The sequence below is a fragment of the Ceratosolen solmsi genome, unplaced genomic scaffold (assembly GCF_000503995.2).
Source record: "Ceratosolen solmsi marchali unplaced genomic scaffold, CerSol_1.0 scaffold7, whole genome shotgun sequence".
In the NCBI taxonomy this organism is placed as follows: domain Eukaryota; kingdom Metazoa; phylum Arthropoda; class Insecta; order Hymenoptera; family Agaonidae; genus Ceratosolen; species Ceratosolen solmsi.
In genome coordinates, this window is record NW_011948413.1 from 3,505,851 (window position 1) to 3,530,496 (window position 24,646).

The 24,646-nt window shown below is 26.4% G+C and overlaps 1 protein-coding gene and 1 non-coding gene across 2 annotated transcripts in view; both read right to left on the minus strand.

Moving 5' to 3' along the window:
- Positions 1-5,106: 5,106 nt before the first annotated feature.
- The window catches only part of LOC105367630 (protein still life, isoforms C/SIF type 2), a 37,534-nt gene continuing 17,994 nt past the window's right edge, over positions 5,107-24,646 (minus strand). Inside the window, exons 9-19 of the mRNA XM_011506397.1 lie at positions 17,172-17,438; positions 14,712-14,986; positions 12,367-12,561; positions 12,166-12,274; positions 11,716-11,895; positions 11,299-11,417; positions 10,895-11,071; positions 9,706-9,995; positions 8,187-8,647; positions 6,369-6,590; positions 5,107-6,043 (exon numbers count right to left, since the gene is read on the minus strand). Of these exons, the coding sequence (XP_011504699.1) occupies positions 5,862-6,043; positions 6,369-6,590; positions 8,187-8,647; positions 9,706-9,995; positions 10,895-11,071; positions 11,299-11,417; positions 11,716-11,895; positions 12,166-12,274; positions 12,367-12,561; positions 14,712-14,986; positions 17,172-17,438 (2,477 nt within the window). The 3' untranslated portion in view covers positions 5,107-5,861. The remainder of the gene's footprint in view (positions 6,044-6,368; positions 6,591-8,186; positions 8,648-9,705; positions 9,996-10,894; positions 11,072-11,298; positions 11,418-11,715; positions 11,896-12,165; positions 12,275-12,366; positions 12,562-14,711; positions 14,987-17,171; positions 17,439-24,646) is intronic.
- TRNAL-UAA (transfer RNA leucine (anticodon UAA)) lies at positions 11,529-11,612 on the minus strand. The gene has a single exon. It is a non-coding gene; the product is annotated as a tRNA-Leu (tRNA).

Sequence of the window (24,646 nt, forward strand, 5' to 3'; positions counted from 1 at the left end):
TGACATCAACATAATTTAATTAATCACTTATACAGTTTTGGGGCAAGTAAGACATGAAACTCGATACTAGGCCAACTATTATTCCAGTGTTTTCCACCGAGACATACGATGCGATTTCAATTATAATTATTTCTCCTTATTTTTTTTTTTTTTTTTCGTGTTTTACAACTTATTTTATTGATCATTATTTTTTGTGATCTTTTGTGTATTTCTAATTAATTTTACTTCTACGTTCATGTTTTTAGTCCTTTATATATCCTGATATTTTTCATAAACGATATAGAAAGGAGAAATTAGCAATCGTTCGTAGACATCGGGGCACGCCACAATACAGAATTTATTTAATAAAATTTATACAGATAGACAAATTGTAATGAGTTATTTCGAGAAACATAAGGTCCTCTGTATTTTTTTATACTCATTTACATTATACCTGCAAGTTGCATATTCCTGTTTTTTCCTTCATCATAAATAGGTGTATAGTTTAGGTGTGTGAATTGTTTTTATGCTATTAAGTCTTAACCGATAACTTATAAGAATGTATACTTGCTTAACATTGAATCTCCTTATTTCACACAATTTTTCAAAATCTTTTTTTCCATTCGTTCTTACTCGTTTCTCATATCTAGTTAAGATAGTTTTTTTTTCTAACCACAAAGAACGCACTAACGACCTGTATCTTCTTATTTTTTCTCATAATTACGTTATCTTTACATTCGAATTTTTTTCGCATGCATGCGCATACACACACCCATATATATATATATATATATATACACATGCGCACGCACGCGCATACATATGCATACGTATACACACATACGGTCACACACTCAGGCATACACACACTCAGGCATACACACACATCCTACACATTCATTAATTTGCTCGTGCCTGTCCAAATCACAACTATTATTCTTCTCTCAATCTTTTTGCTCTTATCTGTCTGTCTCTCTCTCTCTCTCTCTCTCTCTCTCTCTCTCTCTCTCTCTCTCTAATTCTCTCTTATTTCCTTATTTTAATCATTTCTCTATCTCACTTTCTATCTCTCTTATATTCGCTACTTAAATCTTTAATACTTACTTTTGATAAGTCATTTTATTTTTTCATTCAAGCTATTCCGATGGTGATGATCAAGTGCACAACAAAGCGCGATAATTCGTGCAAGTAAATTTGACAAACTCTCGAGAAGTGGAGCGCATTATTTTATATTTATTTTTTCATTATTTTTATTTTCAGATGTGACTTAATGATATATTCTGCACGTGGAGCCTGTAAAAATTTGAAAAGCACCAGCGAGCTCGAGCCAATGCTAGATGAAATTGAAACATCTTTACTTATGTGTGCCATCTATCTTATGTCTTCTTAGTTTTATACCAATATCAGTTGAGGAAATTGCATTGGTAGTTATTTATCTTTCATTCTTTGGTTTTTAAACATTTCATTCATAATTACGTGGTTAGTGTACGTATTAGAATATATATTTTTCAATGGCTATATGCCTCATTTCAATAACGGCAGGATAATTTTACTTAATTTACCTTTATTTTTAAAATATTAAATAAATTTATGCACTTTCATCATATAATATCGAATAATCTTTGTGTTGATTTTCACTCTATTCTTTAGCACAAAATAGTCATTTAAAATTTTTAATTCATAACATATTTACTATGTAAATCTTAAAATTTTCAAATTATTATAGATGTAACGTAGTTTTAAATAAAAAACAAGTTAATTAGTACATTATTAAATAAATATGTTCTTTTTAAATTCTTTTAGTTTGTTCAGATGAACAAAAATGCAGCGCTTATGAAAAACTACATTATTTAGTATTGTTGTATTTGACATAAACTATTTTTAATTATTGCAACGACGATAAATTATATGTTTAAATAGACATTCGAATAACAGTTTATATGCCTATATATTCTTATAACTATGCTTTGTACAATAATGAAATAGTAGATTTTTTCATATTCGCTGCACTTTCTATGTCGTAATTTCGCTTATAAACACATTCTAAGCACATAATTTTTTTCAATATAAACGAGTGTGCATTTATTTAAAGAAGCAGGACTAAATTTTATTTTATTTTCCAATAGTTTCAACTAGTCTATATATGTATAATATATAATAATTTTAAAACATTGTTCTTCACTTATAACACTGCATCAATCGAATTGTATGTATAAATATTTTTGAAAATATTACTTTACAACTAAATTTTTTAATATTTCCCTATTTTATTTCACCTGTCGATGCTCGCCTTACTTCTTCAAACCTTACAAGACTCGTTAATGTACCTCCTGTGATTTTATTATTATTACGCACGGCATTTTTCGTTCATAATTTGTAATAGATTCACATTGACATAAAATGCTTGCATTATTTGTTTATTGATGACGATCACATTGAGTACTTGAAAATAGAACAAATTTATCGGTTTTTAATTTTTATTCCTACGCTTGCTGTAATGCTAGATAATTCATTTTTACTATTTTCGATTAAAATTCATTTTTGATTGTCCTGACAAAATTTATTTTTGATATGATAATGATAATAAAAGTAAACATTTTACTTATATTAAACGTCCATTTTTTTGAGCAACTTAAAAAAAAAAAAACGATTGCAATAAATAAACTATGCACTAATACATATTTGTAATGGGACTGTTCAGTAAGTAATCATTTTATTTTAAGATATTATAAAAAAAAAAAATGTCAAGTTATTTAATTATAATCTATATTTCAAGTAAACTCGAAGGAATCGGTTCTCTATTGACTTATCTGTTAAAATGCCGTGCGTAAAATGCTAATTATAACACAGTTACTTGGAGTATATATATATATATATATTTTTTTTTTTTTTCATTCATTTATATTTATATATGTATAATTATATATATCTTTGTTTGGTGTAGGTAATCATCATCTATTTGAATACTTTCTCTCGTCTAATTTACACAAATTTTATAATCCTCGATATCATTGTAAATTTCGTAACCATTAATTATGCATTAACAGTATTGCATAATATTGAATTATATCATTTACATCAGCCTCTCCAGCATAATAGTAGACTTTGTTTTCTTTAACTCATCACCGCAATAATCACTTTTTTTTTAACACGCATACATATTTTCTATCGATCTCACTTTTATTATTTCTGTTCTTTTCTTTTTGACTAGACTCAGGCCAATAAACTCTAAATTCATATCTCATATAACGTCGATCGATAAGTCTGAAAAGCTTTCATCGCTTCTTCGATTAAAAGTCAAATGTCTGAAATCGCGTATACAATAAATAACGTTAAAAATAAAATTACATGCATTTTCTCAGGCACTCGTTCTTAATGCGAATCGCGACGAATGTAGTGTCAGTCATGACACTCGACTGTGTGAAAATCGACGTTATGTTGAGTATAATGTTGCTCTTTAACTACCAACTCACTTGAATAGGTAATTCGTAATATCGAATGATCGGTCATTTTGAACCTTCTAACATTGTTCCATTGCCTAAAATATTTAACGAACATATTTACGCACATAACGCGTGGGCGCGTACACGTTCGATTCGAAAATCTTGCTCGGTGTCATTTTATCTAGCATATTTACGCGATGGTATTATAATGCCACTAATCGCATTCTCGAACATTTTAATTGATTTTAATCACCAACATTCCTTATATCTATAATATATAATTTATATAATCTTACTCGTTTGCTCATCATTTTTTAATTTTATTTTGTTCATAATTTTGTCGATAATTTTCGGTTTCGTTTACACAATTACTTGCGATTAAAGTTATTTAAATTTCTTATCGCTATTACATTATGTACATAATTGATTATTTTGTTCATGTTGCTGTCTGCGCTAAAGGACCTTTGGCGATTGGTACTCGTATAGTATACTGAACAACACTGCTCGACAAAATAAGAATATTAGTTCTTACTTATAAGCTCTGATTAATTATTCTTAATTTAATTCTTAACATTGAGTAGGAATCTAATAGTAAAACTTATATGTGACATCAGATTTTAAAGATATCATACTTTGAAAATACCAGATACGCAATAGCGAAATGCTTTCACATTAAAATTGTACTTGTTTATGTTAAGTAAAAGAAAGATAAACTAATTCAAATATAGTTTGAAAATTATAAATTATCGTTAATTATTTATTTAATATGATTAATAAAGTAATAGAACTCTTAACTAATGAATTGCTTTTAATCAATGGAATGTATAAAAACACTTATTCCAATTTTATTTTATTTAAAATTACAAATTCTACTTACTGGTTGTAAGCTTTTTATACTAAAATAAAACCTGTAGTAAAACTATTTCATCTTTTTAAATTTAACTAATCCAACAACATTAAACTAAAATATGTTAAAAATTTGCAATTAAATTTATGATTAGTAATGCAGTAGCTACTATACATAATGCAATAAAATTTTAGAAATTATTAGTGTCGATTAGTATAAATGATTTTTAAAATTTAAAAAAATACAACATTATTTGCGACCAATATTGAAGTTATGATATAAAGTATAAATTTAGCAAGCATAAACAGAGACGCTGGATGTTGCTTTCATAATACGAGTGTGCTTCGGAATATAATAAATAAATTAAAAGAGCCTTTTAAAAAATCTTTAGCTTTGAAATTAAATCCATTTGATTTGTAGCTTGATAAATTACAGATATTTTACCTTATATGTAAAAACTAATATTACATACTATTCATTTATTGTATTTATAAATTCTCATAATATATTGAAGCCAATGATTAAATTTATATTTGCATTTTACTAGTAGTTATTTACAAAGTATACATGAAAGTAATCAAATTTTGTTCGTTATGTTCACTTAGATGTTGTAAAATATATTTTAAAGACCGCAAAGTTATTACAAAAAAAAATTAAAAGAATATTCAATTAATTCTATATATTAATATATGATTCAAAAGGGTAAAATTTCTCAAATAAAAGCGCAATTCCTTGAATAGCGTCGATATCGACCAATTGATGTGTGTACTGTTAATAAATATAACGAAGCAAACTCGCATTTTTTTTTTTATTAACTTAGTCGCAATAAGTTGTCCTTCTATAGAAATACACCCTGTATAAAAATTCTTATTCCAATCAACAAAGAACTATCAAATCTTGTATATAATCATGAGATTCCGATGTGCATTCAGAAATCTAATAAACGGATGACGCATCCTCTCAAAAAATGCCGAAATCTGACAGGTAAAAAGTGACTTATAATCAGTTCTGCATATATTTAAGTTGGCACTAAATCCTTCTTCATAAATAATTGAAATAAAGGGAAATAGAAAATTTTTTTGGATACCGAACAAGAAAGTGAGCGGAGTAACGAAGCGAGTTGAGATGTTGAAAAAATAAAAGGTTTGTGGCGTGTTTGATAAGCATCACCATTTCGAAAAGCCTTCGATTCGCCTCCTATTTGCTCACCTTCGTTTTTTTTATACTTACGGCCTCTCGTGTACGCCCGCGCGCGCACACACGGAAACCAATAATATCGTATAGATTTGAAATAAATTTCTATACTAGTTGCGCTTAAATGACACGCAATTATTAACAACGAGACTTGGGTTTAGCATTAAATTTCTCATTACGTTCGAGAAGCCAACTAATCCTCACGCATTGCCTTAGCTAATTCCACTGGTATTAGGGTATTGTCTTCATCGACTCCTGGCGGGCGCCACCATATCCTTTCGTTAGCATAGTCGTGTCGTCGTTGTATCGATTTACCCGCATCGCTAATTGATGCTCGCGGCCGTTTCATTTAGCACCGACAGCAACCGCACGCTTCGTTCGCCCATACATCGCCCTCCTTACACGTGGTTATTGAAGCCAGACTGCTGGGTGCAATTATTGATCTCCACAAGTGATTTGCGAGATGCGCTGTGCTTCGAGCTCACGTCCGGGAAATCGGCCGCCGAGGCCTTGCCTTTGCGGGGCAATGTCATCGCCTCTCCTAATGACGGCAGCTCTCGTGGTTTCCACACTGGCGAACCTGTACATCAGGAGCATAAACATGAAAGGTTGTGACATTCACGAAAGTACGATCTTCGCTCAAACAGTTAAATTGCAAAATAAGTGTGTTCGCCTTTAATTTGGAATCTCAAATTTACCAATTCTTCATTATGCCTTTATTATGTATAATTGGGTAAATATGTTCTAAGAAGACAAAATGTGGTGTTGATTATTTAATAAGTCGATTGGTACGTAGCGATCTTTCGTACAAGAGAAAATAAACAGACTTCGCGGCGATAGCCTAATCTTTATAGCATCGAGAATTTGTATTTGCTATTATTGCAGTACAAAAATTAGAAATATACCGAGTTCTTTAATAGCTGCTGGTTGATAATGTTCAGGGTGATGCGAGGACTGTATAAGCTTTGCCTGACTTCCAGTGCTGCCAGCGGATATAGTTGAGGTAGTACTTAAAGTTAAATGATTAGGCGTACGGCCGAGGCTCGTCTTTTTCTCGCTTAAAAAAGCTTGCGAATCCTCTTCACCCTCCGATTTTGTACCAGTGTCCATCTCCACCTTTACTTCCCCTATAAATATCAAAATTAATTGTTATTTTTATAGGATTTGAATTCTGGCATATAGTGTGAGCTTTCACACCCCCCCCCTCCCATGCCACTGGTAAATGCACCAATTTTATCAACTATTAAAAGTAAACATTTTATTTGACTGAATAATGAATTTAATGAATTTAATGAACTTTAATCAATATTCTCTGCTTATTCATTAACGAATATGACTTATAAATGATAGGTATTACGTTATGAATGATATTGAATTTTTTTAATTCATTGGTGGCAAATATAATGAAAGATTTAATAATTTTATTACGAAAATATAATAAATTATCATATATTAAAGCACCAATAGAGTGCATACAATATTAAGTGAAAGTGATAAAAAATAAGAGGGAGTTTTTTATTTGCTATTTTATTTTTCTAGATATATTAACATCAAGAAATATAGCATATCGCATCTATTCAACATTAATATTATGCAAATGCTAATTATAAATAATAACTTATTTTTTTACGTTTAATTTTACTTTATTATCTATTTTATGATCAAAATCAAGTTATTGTCTATTTGATGAAAGAATATTAAACATATATTTAATATTTATTGTTAATATGTTCGACAAAAATAAAAGGAAAATTTATATTAATAGGTAAGATTTTTTTTATATTATTTTCAAATATCTATTAAAATTAAGAAAAACCTTTTATTTTCTATTATCTGCCATTTCAATAATAAACAATTAGAAAATAATTAAAAATTGATCGATTCTACGTTTAATATCTGTTAGATGAAAACATTTTTTATTTTTTAATTACATTACAAATTAGTAAATACAAAAAACATTCGATAATTTTGCTTCATAAAATTCGATAAATAATATGAATTTGTAGTTTTAATATATAATGGTAATATAATTTTATATTTACTATTTATGCCGATTAAAATATTAACACTTTTGAGGGATTAACATAACAATATTAATGTGCATTCAATTGATGCATTGAATTTCATTAATATTATAAAAATTACATTTAATTTAATATAGTTGTATATAAAATAACGTGTAATGTACTTTGTGTGCTTTTAGAATATAAAATAATAATAATAAATACAAATTTGGTATAATTTATAAAATGAATGTAAATGAGTTCAACAAAGTAAAAATGATTAAATTATAAAATTATAAAAAATTTTATTAATTATCTATATAATTATATATCTATGTAAAAAAATTGATAAATTTTTGTATTTATTCATAATGTTACTGAGTAAAACAATATATTTTTAATCGTATCTAAGCGATATTATAAATATCGAGGAATATGAAGATATTTTATACGTTGAAATTAGCAGATAATCAGAGTCTGAGATAAAATTGTTGAAACATGTATAACGATATGAGTATTTAAATATTAAATTATATTAATCAAATCGAATGGTAAGTTAATACGAACAATTAAGTAACAGTCATGTAATTTCTGAATTAAAATACGTATCGCAAACAGAAATACCGCTACGTTACACGATATATTTCCCTTAATATTAATTTGCGAAAAATTTCTTGCGTAAAAAAAAAACAAAATTGAACCGATGCGATTTATGCTCACCGGAACTGTCGCTGATCGTTTTACTTCTGGTGCGGAAGGTTTGCTGTTGATGGGTCTGCTGCTGCTGCTGCTGCTGGTGCTGGTGCTGCTGGTGTTGCTGGTGTTGCTGGTGTTGCTGGTGTTGCTGGTGTTGCTGGTGTTGCTGGTGTTGCTGGTGCTGTTGGTGCTGCTGGTGTTGTTGGTGTTGCTGGTGCTGCTGCTCCTCGAGCTCCTTATCCTCTGAACTTTCTCTGTCGACCGAATGTTTAGAGTGAGAGTACTTGCGCCTGGCACCGTGCGAGTTGGCCATCATTTGTTGCTTCAACGCCTTCTTGGAGAGCGTGCCTGTGGGTAGATTGGGCGGGGTTGGTGTTGCGGCCGGGATCACATGAGGTGGGCCACCGTTTTGGGACTTGTCGCTGTGGCTACTCGTCATACGTGGAGAAATCGTCATTGGATGATGGCCACCGAGAGCTTGCAACCTGTTAAACCAGTAAATGTGGGCGTCAATACTTTGTTGGATTAAAAAATAGATTGTGCGTTAGTAATGCAAAACATAAAATTAATATTACACTTTTCGCAACTGTTAATCATTACTAAGATATTTTGGAAGACAAATTATTTATTTATCTGTATTATGGGTAGATGATTTTTGTTATTTTAAGGCGTCACTTGAATTTCTGATTAAAAATTTTATTTCTTAACATACAGTTAATAGGAAGGAAAGTTAATTATTCTTGCAATTGATATCAATATTTGTAATAAATTTGTTAGTGATTATTTGTTCATTTTTAATTCAACAAACTAATCAATGTATGCATTTCTCTCATTTATAAGTTTAAAAAATTATAAAATACATCATAAATTAGCTATTAGTATGTATAATAAGTAATTACATTAATTTTTCTTATCTTCTACGAATAATAATAATATATATCAGCAGCTTTATACCTATTAGTTCAACATTAATGAAAAATATATAATTTTCATTATATATTAATAATGGGTAAGCATTAAAAATTATGACAATTCATATGTTGCGGCTAATATTTCTGTAGGATATATATGATAATATTATTATAAATATAATTAATAAATCTTTATAAGAAGAAATAAACTTTGATACTGCTTGACAACAAATAAATATTATAAAATTTATTAATCAGAATAATATAATTATTGTTTGGTCGAACTCGATAAAATGAAAAATAATAAGATAATGAAACCAAGAGATATAAATAATTTAAACCAAATTTCTCTGCCAATAAAGGCTATAACGCGGTCTGAAAACATTAATGCAGACATCCGCGCGCGCGCGTTTTTTAGTAATACCGATATTCTAAACAATTTTCAAATTAGCCACAGTAGAAATAAATAAAACAAAAAAATTTTATAAATTTTGGGATTGTTATGTCAAACTATATATATTTAATGTAGATGGATAATATACAATTAAAATTTACAAAGTTTACAGTGCACTAGAGCAACGATATTTCAAGACAGATATCTATTACACGATTGTACTACATTCAAAACTTACCTCGTTTGTGGTATGCTCATGTTGCGTACGGACTCTCTGATAATCTGGCGAATAGTCTTTAGGAAAGAGTTGCGAAACTCGCTTGTGCTATTTGATAATACGTAGACTTTCTCGGAGCGCCGCTGTAGTTGACTGCGCAGATGAATCAACTCCCAGAGGAAATGTGACTCCATATCCTTTGCAGAGCTCGAGCGCACCTGAACTTCTGTTACTGGAATCAGTACTTGATAGCGGATTATCTCTACGTCGCCGGCGTTGGTTTTCGCTAGATTTGCTTTTGACGAGCCGCCCTACGGACACAGAATTTTTTTATTCTGTAAAAAATTCTTACAACTTCTACAGCTAATATTAATAATTCTTTCGAAAGAAATATTTAATATTGTACATGGTATGATAAAGGACGTATTACAGTTTTTGTTAATTTACATTACATAAATTTATTGAAACCTTTTGATTGACATACAAAAATAAATATTGATATGATTTAAATTGAAAATTGAAACATCTTTAAGAGATAATTTATTTTCAATTATAAATAATATTATATATATATATATATATATATATATAGTAAGATACATAATTATTATATATAAATATAAATTATTGTATAATAAAATATAATTCGATATTTATTAAAGATCGAAATTTTTCAATTTCATTATAATATATTTCAATATAATATACATAAATATTTAAATAAATTTAAGAAATATAATGGGAAATTAAATTAAAATATTATAAAAATATATTTTAACGTTATTAATTGTCTATTTGATTATACGTCGAGTTCTACATTAAATTACGATATAATTTGAATATTAATATTATAAAAACTAAAAGATAATAAAAGATAACGATACTATATTAATCTTTAATAGTGAAATTTGATTTCTTTTATCACATTTCGATATATGAAAATATTTTTATAATTTCCAATAAAATTATTTAGAAATTTGTTTCAAAAGAATATAACTAAAATGATTAAATCTTCAAATATAATTAAGTTTAATTTTAATCTTTAATTCATAAGCTTTGTTTATTTATCTCTGCTAGAAATATATTCATTAACTTTATATATGCATTTATCTCAAAATGTAATAATATTGTAATTATAATACAATAAATAACTATTAATATTCTAATTTATAATTATGGTGCGAGGTTAATATTTAAAAATAATAATTACCATAAGCTTCTTCTTTTGTCTCAATTTTTCTTTGCAAAGGAATACAACTGCTGATTTAAAAACAAAGCACATCGCGTGCAACTCTAATCCCTTTTTAATTTTTCCTAAGAAATCTGAAATATTGAGCCACTCAACACCGCCATAATAAAGCAAGTCACCTGGACTCAAATCAATTGGCTAAAAAATAACAATAGAAATATTGTCAAATTTTCTTACATTATTTATTATTATATTTAATATAACATTATTATAATCTTTAATTTAATTTAATATTATCTTATTATTATTACATATCGTAATATTTTATATACTATTAAATAATACATTAATTGTAAAATATAAAATTATTCTCCGTCTCTTTTAAGAAAAAAAAAATATATATATATATATATTTAAATAATTACCTGCTTGCAAGATTTTTGATGCTGACGGAACAAGTGATCGAAGATAGCTCCGTATTCCTCGTGTATTCTCTGCATTTCATTAATGTGTTCTGCTACTTTTTCCATACCTTTGAGTGCCTCTATTATTTATATCATAAATAAATATTTTTTATCATTTGAAACTTAATGATAATAGGAAATATTGTATATTTACACAGAAGCTAGATGAATAATGAAAAAAAAAAAACTTCTGCTAGGTGTGGGGTTCGAACCCACGCTCCCAGACGGGAACCAGAGCTTAAATCTGGCGCCTTAGACCGCTCGGCCAACCTAGCCTACAGCTGTACATTGCTCATTTCCCCGCACTTAATGTTAGACTTAAACTATAGTATCACATTCATTTTATATAAATCGATAGATTCAATTATCACTACAAACCTATTAAGTGCTGATGCTCCTCGCTTCGCTCATCTGTGAGATTTCGTAGCTGCTGTAGCAACAACGGATATTTCAATATTCTCTGAATTGGCTTGATCAGATACGACTCCAAAGTCGACGAGTGCTGCTGCCGTGGATTTCGCGCTTGTAGGAACTCTTGCAATGCTTGGTTCCCTTCGTCTATATTATTTTGTAATCAATAAATCATATTGATTGCTCGATATACTTATATAATATTATTGTTTTTAATGCTAACAATAATTAATTATATTACGATGATTATTTATTTTTAATATTGTTAAAAATTTCTTTACAAATTAACCTACTGCTATTGAAAGTGAATACAAAAACTTTATAATATTATGGAAATGTTAATTTAGCACTTTTTTCAAATAACTAGCAACAACAATGGCACACAGTAAGTATTATGTAACAATATTATCAACGTACTTGGATGTAAGACTTTTTGGGCTTTCGAATGACTGGCGCAGAATGAACTATAGAGCTTGAAGTGGTTTACATAATATAAAAAGGCACTTCCAATGGAAAACAGGACACCCTATGAATTTCAAATTGCATATTTGATTCAATTTAAGGAAATTATTTTCACGGATATTTTACATTTAACTGGCAATTAAGATTTTTCATTACCTTAAATTGACTTGGATGTTCGAAATTATTAAATTCCGCCTCTACTTCAATTGCATGATCGAGATTTTGCAAAAATTGGCGTTGGAATGTTACGATTTCTTGAATATTGCCAAATAATGCGTTTATTTCAGCATTTGACAAGAATGTCTCGCGTTTTAAAGGTTCCAAATAGTTTTCCAATAAATTATTTAAATTCTAAGAACAAACCAATCAAAAATTTTATCAATACTTGATTACTAAAAAAATTTTATAGATTCTATGCGAGATTTATAATTTAATAAGGGAGATATTAGTTTCAGTGAAATTGTAACTTTTATCAAGCTGAAATTATTATGCACTAGTACCACATATATTATCAGAAACAGCATTATCTTCAAAATAAAAATTTGATTTTTTAATGATATAATTTCATTAATTACTTATTATTCAAATTCAAATTTTTATGATATTAAAAAAATATATTATTGTATATTTTATTAATATCACTAAAATAATTTTATTTTAGCAATGATTTAAGATTTAAACTGTCTATATAATAAATCAGAAATTTTGTATTAAATTTTTCAGGATATTTTTAATATCTTGATGGATATGCAAAAATAGAAAATATTTTGCCCGTAAAAACTTTCATAAATTTAATTAAAAAGATAATCCGTGTAAGAATTATATCCGTATCAATACAAAGACGAGCATTAATTTGACAATTCAAATGTTTACTTGGACTTTGAAACACTGAAATTTTACATTCTATATTATGTTATTTGTCTAGATGATTAATTTAACTTTTTTTTTAAACTAAAGTTGCAACTACCGATGAAAATATAATTTTGTTCCAAACGTATTGAGTATAATTTTGTATCATAATTTTTTAATTAATTTTTTTCATTAACTTTATTTTAGAGTAATACTATGTTTTATTATATTATTATATAATATATTATAATATATTATAGTTAATTATATTTCTCTAATTTATTATATTACTGTAATTATGTAATTTATATTTTTATAATTCATTATATGTATTTGTAATATACTTTCCTTAATTTACGTATTTTTTTTACATTACAGAAGTTAAGTATTGAGGTCCGTTCAAATTCGGAAATGTACACAGTAAAATTATCTTGTGTATTAATATAAGTTCTATGAGTATACATTTAATTGTTATATTTTATATTTTAAATATTCAATTGAAACATTCGAGTTAATTAGAAATGAATAATAGACATAAATATAGAGAAATTATAAAATTTTTAATTTTAGCCGTTTAAATGAAAAATCTTAAACATCAAATGTAATTTATAAATAGAAAAATATGTCATAAATCAAAAAAAAAAATTATAAAGTGTAATTTTATTAATCGAATATTAACAATAGTATTATAAATTATACGTATTTCTGTATTTGACTCCATCATAGTAATAACTTTGATTTCAAAATAAAAGCTTATGGGTTTTTAGTAAAAATAAAATTGCTATATAAAATTTTATAAAATTTATATGAAGCATTTGTTGGTATAATAAATTGTGAAAATAAACCAAATAATATTTACACTGACTTAGTCTTTTATTTAAGCTAATGATATTAATACAACACTTAGTTGTTTGTTAGATATTAATTTTAATTTAGTTGATTAATAATAAAAGAAACTATAATTTATCCGAAGATTTTAATAGTATATGCATCGTTATTTTTTTAAATATTAAACAATAATTTTAAATGATTTTTATTATGATATACTTTTTATTTAGAAATTTAACGTATTTCAATGTTTAAAAAAAGTTCAAAATAACTTTTACAAATAAATATAGAGAATACACAATAAAAGCAATTTTTAATTTAACGTTTAAGTTTATAAAAAAAAATTGAGATATTTTTATTATTATATAATGATAACGATAATTTTTATAGCTATTCATTTACAATTCTTTTTCGATAAATTTATAAATGAAATTTTATAAGTTATTACGTAAAGTATTGATTTCTTATTCTTAAAATATCTGTTAAAATACATTATTATTATTCGAGTTGTAATCAATTGAATTAAAATTTAAGCAATCACTTCAAATTTATATAACCTACACATTTGCAAGGAAAGTATATTATTTTTTATTAATTTTCCTATAAGCTAGTAGAAGATGGACGTTTTTTTAAATCACAAATCCACCAATCAAACCAACTACAGTCTTCTTATTATTAAAGCATTATTAAGGAAACTGACTTATACAGAACAAAATTTAAATTTTAAAAATATTCCCTAATCTACTATACGCGATACAGGATACCTTTTCTCCTTCGCACATGCAATCAATTAACAATGTATTTACTAGATTTGCGTAGCATACCTTGACGTAGGTCCGCTCGGTCTCCACGAGCTCCAGTATGACTTTTTTAAGCTTCTCGGCATCGGTGAGTTGTCGACTAGGCGTTAAGACTTGTGAATGGGCGCTCAGGAGGCTTCCGGTTGGGCTTGATTTGCGGGTTTCCACTGGCGAGCGGCAGATACCCGTCACTTGCTCAGCTGTCTTCAGTAGGTTCTCGATTTCGAAGGAGTTGGTTCGCGAGGCCTGCTTGCTACCTTCTGCATGTACGTCCAGTGAGTCCGGTAGGTTTTCCTTACCTATGTTATCCAGCAGAAGCCGTAATAACATTTTAACCGCTCAATTCCAAAATACTAATCTATGATTCTATGAGTATCTGAGTATTTGATCTCGATGTTTTTACACCTCATTTATCGCTCGTCTTTATAACGTCTTTATAATTAATGGTGTATTTATAAAGAGCTAGAACATGCAACCATTGTTGAACACGCAACTATTGTTTCATGTCATCTATCATGAAATACGAGTTCACTCGGCACACAAGAAACTTGATAAAAACGCGAGTCTCTTCTTTGATCGTAGCTTCGAGCTTCCCGCAAAAAAATAATAGATCTGAATTCGCGACTTTTGCCATCGATGCTTAGGAAGCTTCGTCTCACTCATAAAGAAGGCAGGATAGGCGCGAGTAACAAATAAAAAATAAAGAATACTCGTCCCTTCTACTTTGCGGTTCAACGTTAAAAAGGCACTCGCGGCAAGAAAACACAAAATGAAAAAAGAACAAGCCGATTCGAACAAAATACCGTAGCGTGATACTTGGTTTACATCTCTCGCTGGTAACATCAGGCTATCGTTATGAATCATCCTACCCGTTCTTAAGCGCGACCTACATGTGCCATTCTATGCATCCTTCAGCCCTCATTATAAATGCGAACTAACGGCATCGTTATAAATGCGAGCCAGATGATACGGGTAAACGGATGGAAAAAGTCGCGCTCACTTTGAAGACGCGAATTGCGCGCCAGTCTTTATGTCGATTCAAGGGCCATATTTAATTTACTGTAAATGAGTTATGTGCCGGCAGAAATCGAGGTTAGGCATCGAATTACATCAATATATCCAATGCATTCCATTTTTTCAAATTATTTCCGTGCAATTTTATCGTGAATATATTAACGTTCATATAATGATCTCATTGGTAACTCAGCCTGCAATATGATTTATGAACTTTTTAATCTAGTCTGTATTTGAAAATTTTTTTTATTTGTCATAAATCCATAAGATTTACATAACCTAAAAGTACACGTATTTTATTTCTTTTATAATTGATGACGTCGTATAATCTAAGACAGTTTATAATTAAAGTTAATGAGTAATTCTTAAACTGTCATAATACCTCAAGCTGTATAAAATTTAAAAAGGTGCTTAAAAATTTTATTAAATTTATTTTACCAAGCCGATAAATTGCAATCCGTCTTTACCAACTGATCGATTACGTTGTATTAATATAAAAAAAAAAAAAAAATTTAATGACGAAAAATGTACCTACACATTTATGCAAGCATTTCGACTTAATTATTACAAAAGGATAAAATGTAAATATATTTAAAAAATTTGATACATTTTTCTACACGATAAAATCATCTATTTAAAGTTACATCAATTATGTGAAAAACACAAAACACTCAATTACATGTTCATAAATTTCATATTTGCATATTTACATATAAAACATATGTAAAATAAATTGTTAAATTATAGATAAATTAATAAAAAATATAAAAATAATACCTAATGTACATACCAAATATATGATGTAAGATGAAAACATTGAATATAAAAGAATGTAGTACGGCGCATTGTATTTTGAAATAAAAATATTTTTCATTTGCAATAAATTCATTTACAGGCTTGCTGTATAATTATTGTATTCATTAACGTTAATCTTTGTATTTTTTTCTGTGGAGTCTCGTACTTAATTTTGAATCGATAAAAGTAAAAATGTACTTTTGTTAATTTAATAGCTAGTAAAATAATGTACCAATTTTCTACCTCAATAAAATTAAATCAATTTTCTACCTCTTAGATGTAGCTATTACAATGAGACTACTATAGTTCTAATATCGTCGTATTAAAAATAAAATAAACTTCTGGGCTCTCAAAGTATTTTACGATATCATCGATAATAATAATATCGAAATGAATGAAAGTTCGATTAACTTTGTATTAACTTTAGCATAGTTAAACGCCATCATATCACAATCGATGTAATTCGCTTCCTCTAACGTGTTCCATTAAACAATGATAAAAGTCTATGTATGCACAAAAATATTTATACAAATAAATACGAGTGTAGCGGTTAAAAAAATGCTATAAATATAAATTCGCGTTCGAAAGTACAGCGTTCGAGCGCTCTAGACGTGACGAATAGTCAAGAAGTTGATTAACATGAGCAAGTTATTACAAAAGGGAAAGTGTACTCACTCCAACCGGGCGCAGGCACGATCAAACCGGAGATCATCTCCTCGCTGATGACGGGTGGATCCGTAGGTGGGGGTGGGCACACGAGACTCTCGATGATATCGTCGGTAACCCTCATAATGCCGGTCAGGTCGGGTGGCTCCGTTCGCGATGAACGCATCATCATACAAAGTGCCTGCTCCTCCTGTAGGACACTCTCGAGATACATCATATCCAGATCACTCACGATTGCCCCGTTGATCACCATGATCTCATCCCCCTTTATTATGCCTGTAACAAGTAACAAGGCAATATCTTATTTAGACTTGACATACCAAGTAACGATATTGGTTTCAAGTTGAATACCGTTCTTGAAAAATCAAATACTTTTAATTATTTAAACTTGACGTCGTGGATGGAACAATTATTTTTAATAATAAAGTGTCGGTAGAATTTTTAAAAATATGAAAAGTTTGATTGGCTTACCGGTTAGTTTAATTATATATATGAAAAATTCTTGAATAAATTTGATTTTTGTTTAGGCAATATTTATCTAATCAGGAAACATTAAGCAAAAGTTCGCAACATAAAATATTTAATGATTTAAAAAAAAATAAAGACAATTAGGGATGTTCCATTATTATCATTTATTATATAATGTTAAAATCAAATATTTTTTAAGAAATCATATATAAATACGTATGTAATTGATAAAATGCACTTTAAATATATATATTATTATTGGAGAAATTTTTAAAAATTTTTTAAACGAAATAGAAATAATGCGTGTTATTGAATGTAAAAAGCATAATACTAGCTACTGAAATAGACCTTAGAAGTCCTCGAAAATGAATTTAAATAAATATAAAATAAATATGTAATTTTTAAAATAAATATAAAATTTTTAGAACATACAATGACATGATACAAATAATGGGACTCCATATTTTTTAATTAGAGAACTATTAATTATAGAGAAATGAAATAAGGTGAATGAATATTTGCGTTGGATGTGTGTGGAATGAAATAAAAAATTTAAATGCTACAATATTTCTTGATATTTTTTTAAAAACTGTTGAAAAGTCATATGCGAAATGTATTTATATATTTCTCATTAAAATAACTCATTTATTTATTTTTTCTTCTTTACCTTAGATATTTTTCTTTTACATGAAATTATTTTGTGAAAATTAATTCGGCTGAGAATGAAAAAAAGGTGACGGGCGGGGCGGGGGGAGGAGGGATCACTCTAACACAAGTCGGAACAAAATGAATGAAAAATAAACCAATATAATGATTTCTTCGAATTTTCATTACCTATTATATTTGTAATTAGCAAAGTTACAAATTCTGAATGCTAACAAAATAATACGTATCTATTAAAAAAAAATTCTCAAGGGAGATATTGAGTGAAAAATCTCAAAAAATAAAAAAATAACATGAAATGACAATTTTTTCAAAAATTGTAACAAAAAAAAAACAAATCTCATGAAATCAAGTTACAAAACTTTATGCAATATGAATTACAAGTGTCAATAAATTTTATTTTGCTTACACAGATCAAATCACAGAGTATTGCAGAAAATACATAATCACGAGGCAGTGATACTTTATGCTATTTCAACTGTTATCTGTATAATTAAATCGGAATGGTGAAAACAGGTTTAACACGTAGATAAAATAGGAGTCGGAAGAACAGTATTCGACGTTGTTGCAAGATAATAAAAATAATTATAACTAAAACGCACACTGAATCATTAATCAATACTAAAAATTTGAGAAAGTCTCATGTTTTGACTATTCAATATATTGTACAATAATTTTTGTTGTAAAATGCGATCTTAACTATTACTACAACAAATATTTTACAAGTTGATAAATATTACGAAATAAAAATAAGAAATTTATGAAAAGTTTTTAAAACTCTCTCATTATAGGTATTATAATTTTAATAAACAGAACGCTAATAATAAACTTTAATAAACAAAAACGCTATTGTTAAGAAACTTTAGTGTTTTAATTAATTTCAGAACCACAAGTTAAATTCAATATTAAAATAGGTAAAAACATAATTAAATATATATTAACAGTACATTAGTTTTTAGACATAAATAAAAATTAATATTTAAATATTTATATGTTAATTATTATATTCAATCAATTATAATATTTAAGTTATGTAACCATATAATTTAATTATAAACTCCTTTTAGAATTATATGAAAAATAAATTAATTTTACGGTGACTTATTAAAACTGTAATTTGAAGTATAAGATGAAATTAATAATTAAATTAAGTAAGAATATAAAATTATTTAAAAATTCACAGAATAAATTATTATAAATAGAAGATTATACACATTAGTTTAATCGTATCAATATCAATTTAATTGTTATTCGAAAATATAATCTAATATATATCTTCTGTCTAATAATTGCTTCTACTTAAATCATTTATAATTTAGTAAATATAATCAATATACTGTATTAATATAATAGTAGTTATACTGAAGTATTTAATACTGAAGTAATATAATAAATATATTCATGTATTATACCAAAACTTTAATAATTTATTATGTATTGTGTATTATGAAATTATATTATGAAAATAAATGTATTATAATGCAACATTTTCGTATAATATAAAATCGAATGATTCGTATATCCGGAATAATTAATAAAACAAAATTAACTGCAATATCTATTAAAAATAAATACGAATTTTGTTTTTCTCAACTACTAACAAATTATATTTCAATTAAATAATTTCAATTTTTACTTCTGATGTCTATGAGTTTATTTTAATTTAAAATCTGTACTTTTAAATTTATATTTAAAAATAATCATTTCAAAATAAAACCGTACGAGGAGTAAGCAAAATCAGTTGAAAATTTTTCTTTTTTAATATATACAAAATGTGTCGTTGTACATAAATTCAATGTATTATTTTAACTTCTTACTTTATGATAGTTACATGAATATTTATTTACGTTAAATATTAAGCTCCATTGATTATATATAAATACATCCGAATTGCTAAATATCTAGAAAATATTATATTTTATAATTTTGTATTTCTATGTATAGGTACAATTTTTTTTTAATAGTTCATTCATTTAAAAATTTCCTATACTACAATTCTATATTAGATAAATTATAATACTGTAATTATATAGTGTAATTCTGTTTGTCTAATTTTATATAAAAATTTCGTTCATAGTTGTTATTTAATTTTCGTTATTGATTATATTTATTATTCATTTTTTATTTACATAATTTATTTCTAATACTCTAACAGTTCACCATCAGTTTTACTTTGTTATGTTAAACCCTTAAGTGAAAACGAACAACTCGCTTTCTCTGTAATTGATTAGGTATTATCGACGATTAGATTTACAATTATGTTCCGAGTAATGTACACTACTCTAACAGTAATTTATATTTATATTAGGTTTTAAATTTATAATTTTGTACGAAATAATTTAAATTACTTATTTAAATATGCTAATGCTACAAATTTTCCGACGTTACCATTATTGATCTTATTATTCTAGCCTTATTATATAATGAATTAAATAAAATATTTTAATAATTTTCACATTTTAATATTTTAATGGGTATAGTATAATGGATTTGTATTTGAATATTGTATTAACGTATTCCTAGAGAAAACATTGATAATCTTTATTATACTTATCTACTGATTTAGATGTTTATGTAGATTTTTCAGCAAAAAAAAAACTTTATATATTTTGTTTTTCTCAACTACTAACAAATTATATTTTAATTAAATAATTTCAATTTTTACTTCTGATGTCTGTGAGTTTATTTTAATTTAAAATCTGTACTTTTAAATTTATATTATTACAGGTTGTTTAAAAGTTATTAATAAATTAATTATTTTGTATGAAATGATTATCATTCATAAATTATAACCGACACTTAAGATTTATTTGGATAAAGCTAACAATGCATTATTATTTATTAATTTTCAAAAAGTGGTTCTATTTCAAATTCATAAATAATGAAAAATTCGTTAAATCAAAACTTGTATACTTAGAATTTGTATTCTTTGTTACTAATATTTTTTTTTAATGGCTTCATAAAGTTGATTATAGAAACCGTGGCATAATATTTAATATCTAATAAATGATATATAGGATCTTTATATAGTACAGTTTGTAGAAGATTATAAATTTTCTTTGAAAATGAAATATTCACAATCTACTTACAAAAAACTTGTAACGTATATTTATTTAAATTTATTGAAATACTTATTACAAAATACGTAGTGAAAAAATTTTATAATTTATATAAAATATAGATTATAATTAGTTTTGTAATTAGCTTTTCTGCATCTCTTCTGAAATGCGTACTTGCAATAATAGATACGAGGCATCAATTTGTAATAATGATAAATATATATATTACATATCTGTTATCTATAATTTTGAAACTCATTTATTTTAAAATGAAAATGTTAACTAAGAATTCTGAAGTTCTGCTATGAAACTTTAAAAATACACAAACAGTATGAAAACAATTATTTTCATTTCTAAAATAAAATATTGCAGAAAATAAAATGCAATTTGCTGATGGAAAATTACTTGAATTTATAACATTGAATGCCGTAAAAAACAAAATATGGGGAAATTGGTAAAAGAAAGCGAAACAAAATAACAAGATTAAGTAAACAGGATGTTTTGCATTGAGCTGCAATTTGATTTATCCTTTCTGCTCCCATTTGCAGAAAAAGTAATTTTTTTCTGTATATATAATATGACTACTTATTCTACTTATTTTTTCTTTTTTTTTGTATTCCATAGTTTTTATTTAATAATGACGTTCTGTATTTTTAGTTAGTTTTTTAAACAAATAATTACTAAGTATAATTACGATATGGATTCCATTAAAAAAAATTGCATTCGCAATATTAAAACACTTATAATATTTGTTATACTTTTAAAATTAGACAGAAAATATCTTAATTTAATTTTTTATTTATAATTTATCAATATTAAAAGAATCATATTCACTGGTTGTTTAAGAATACCATTATATATTGTTTTGTAATTTGTTATTAGATACAACTACAATGAACTACAAAACAAAAGCTACAAAATATGCCATTTTTTATTATTGTATATCTTCGTTTTTCTCTTTTCTTTTTCCTTTCCTTCGTTCTTTTTTGGTCCACTATTTATCACTTTGTTTTTATTTCTCTTTGTCCTTCTTCCTTTCACTCTCCCATTATTATTGGCAACTCTCAATTTTCTAATTTTAAATTACATTTGAAGTTTCCCTCCAGTTAAATCTTTAACTACTTTTGGCTTAATTTTGAAAACGGATATTACTTGAATATTATCAATCCTTATGTCTCGTTTCTAATGTCACTGGTTTCACAAATGCTTTTAAATATCTCTTCTCTATATTATTCCCTTATTATTATAAGAAAGTCACTGTTAACTTTTATTTTTCGCTTATGTAATTTCTAAAGTAGCTGAAAGTTGACTTATAACAATCGTTTACAGATTTGAATCTTACATTTTTATTTCAAGAAGAATATTTTTCAATTACACAGTTTATATTATTCAAATTTGTTAATTTGATTTGTATACAAGATATAATTCGGTGTAATTAGCACATTATATATTTACGTTTGTTTTTCTTGTTTATGATATTTTAGTTGTACTTTAATTATTTTTGAAAACTGTTCGTACCAAATTAATATGTAAATAGATATGTATTAAAATATTATATTTTCTCTATTTTGAATAAATTTTATACGTTTTATGTAAAATATAATTTTTCTAACTCTATAATACTGTGTGTGTTTTAAATACTAATTTCATTATTGCTTCATTATTAGGCAAAGTACCACAAATACCTTATTTCTTCCATTACCCTATTGATTAATCAATTATATTTGTTTTAATAGACCGGAGCATATAATTTTTTGTTTATCTATTTTTTAATTATTATGAGAATTTTGTGAAATTTAGAGTTAAATTACTTAATATAATTACAAATACATTTATATTTTAATTTTACTATTGATAAATCAATGCTTGCAACGGTTTATAATTAGATATAATTAAATTTGATATGTATACATCTCGATAATTATAATTGTTTCGTATTTCTTGTATGTTATAAATATTTGGTATAGATTCACGCGCATACGTATATGATTAAATAAGGTACTATCGCTTATATGCTAGTACGAATATATATATTATTTTATATTACTATAAATAATTGTTTGGAGTACAATAATTTTAAATCATTTAACAACTTTTTCTCATTTTAATAATAAAAAATTATTTTTTATTATAATGTATAACTATTTTTTTTACTATTTTGTTAGTTGCACTTATGCTTCCTGAATACTTTAGATAATAGACTTGTACATATATTCTCAAATTAAATAAAAATAGTATTATAACTTTATGCACAAATCTAAATGTAATCGACAGACTTACAGGTAATACGAAATTATAACGAATGTACGAATAGGTATTTCAATATTAATATAATATAATATTTTTTGGTAAAATAATCGCAATTTTATTTAATATTATTATACATTAAAAAATATATGTACAACAAAATCATGTTTAATAATATAATGCTGTTATTCGAATATTGCAATTTATATTATATTCTATCTGTTAATTCTTTTATACTATTGTAACAATGTTTAATTTTGACAAATTAAATAATTTCTTGACTATATCACTGTAAATATTCAAGAGTACATATAAAATGGTACTTAGGCAGGATAATAAATTTTATATTTGAAAAATTGAAAGTAAATATTATAGAAATATTATGGAAATACATAGAAGATTTTATAAGAAGATAATAATACTTTTTGTATTTAAATGAAACTGCAATACTGATTAAAAATATTAAGAATGATAATATGTCAGAATGAAAACAAAGATTTTCATAGATTGCAACTTTAAATGTTTTTGTCCTCTTAAGTAGTCCATTTAAAAAGTTTAATAGTCGTAATTATAAGCTTGCATAAAAACTATCTATTGCAAATTTAAAAAATGTAAATATTTTTAGTAAATAAATTATGTGAATGTAATAATTTTTCTAATTACTAATTATCCTAAGTTGTTGATAAAATCACAAAAATATATTTATATGATTCTAATTTACTTGACACTTATTTACAGATAATCTATACAGTTCTAAAATATTCTAAAGTTGTAAAGTAATTTGTTAACTGTAGCATTTAAAATACGAATCTGTTACTATAAAAAAAAAAAGTACGCCTTAAACTTAAGCAGTGATCGTGCATTTCGTGACATTGTATTCGATGACTGTTCTATGCTAAATTTTTAAATTATTGTTGTGCACCGGTTATATAGAAGCGTAGAGAGCAGTTAAGATTACCCACTAATCGAAGTGGGTAACTTCGAACTAACGAAAGCCTCAGCCGATGTTCTGAATCGCTGAGCGATTAATCGATGGAAATATTATTT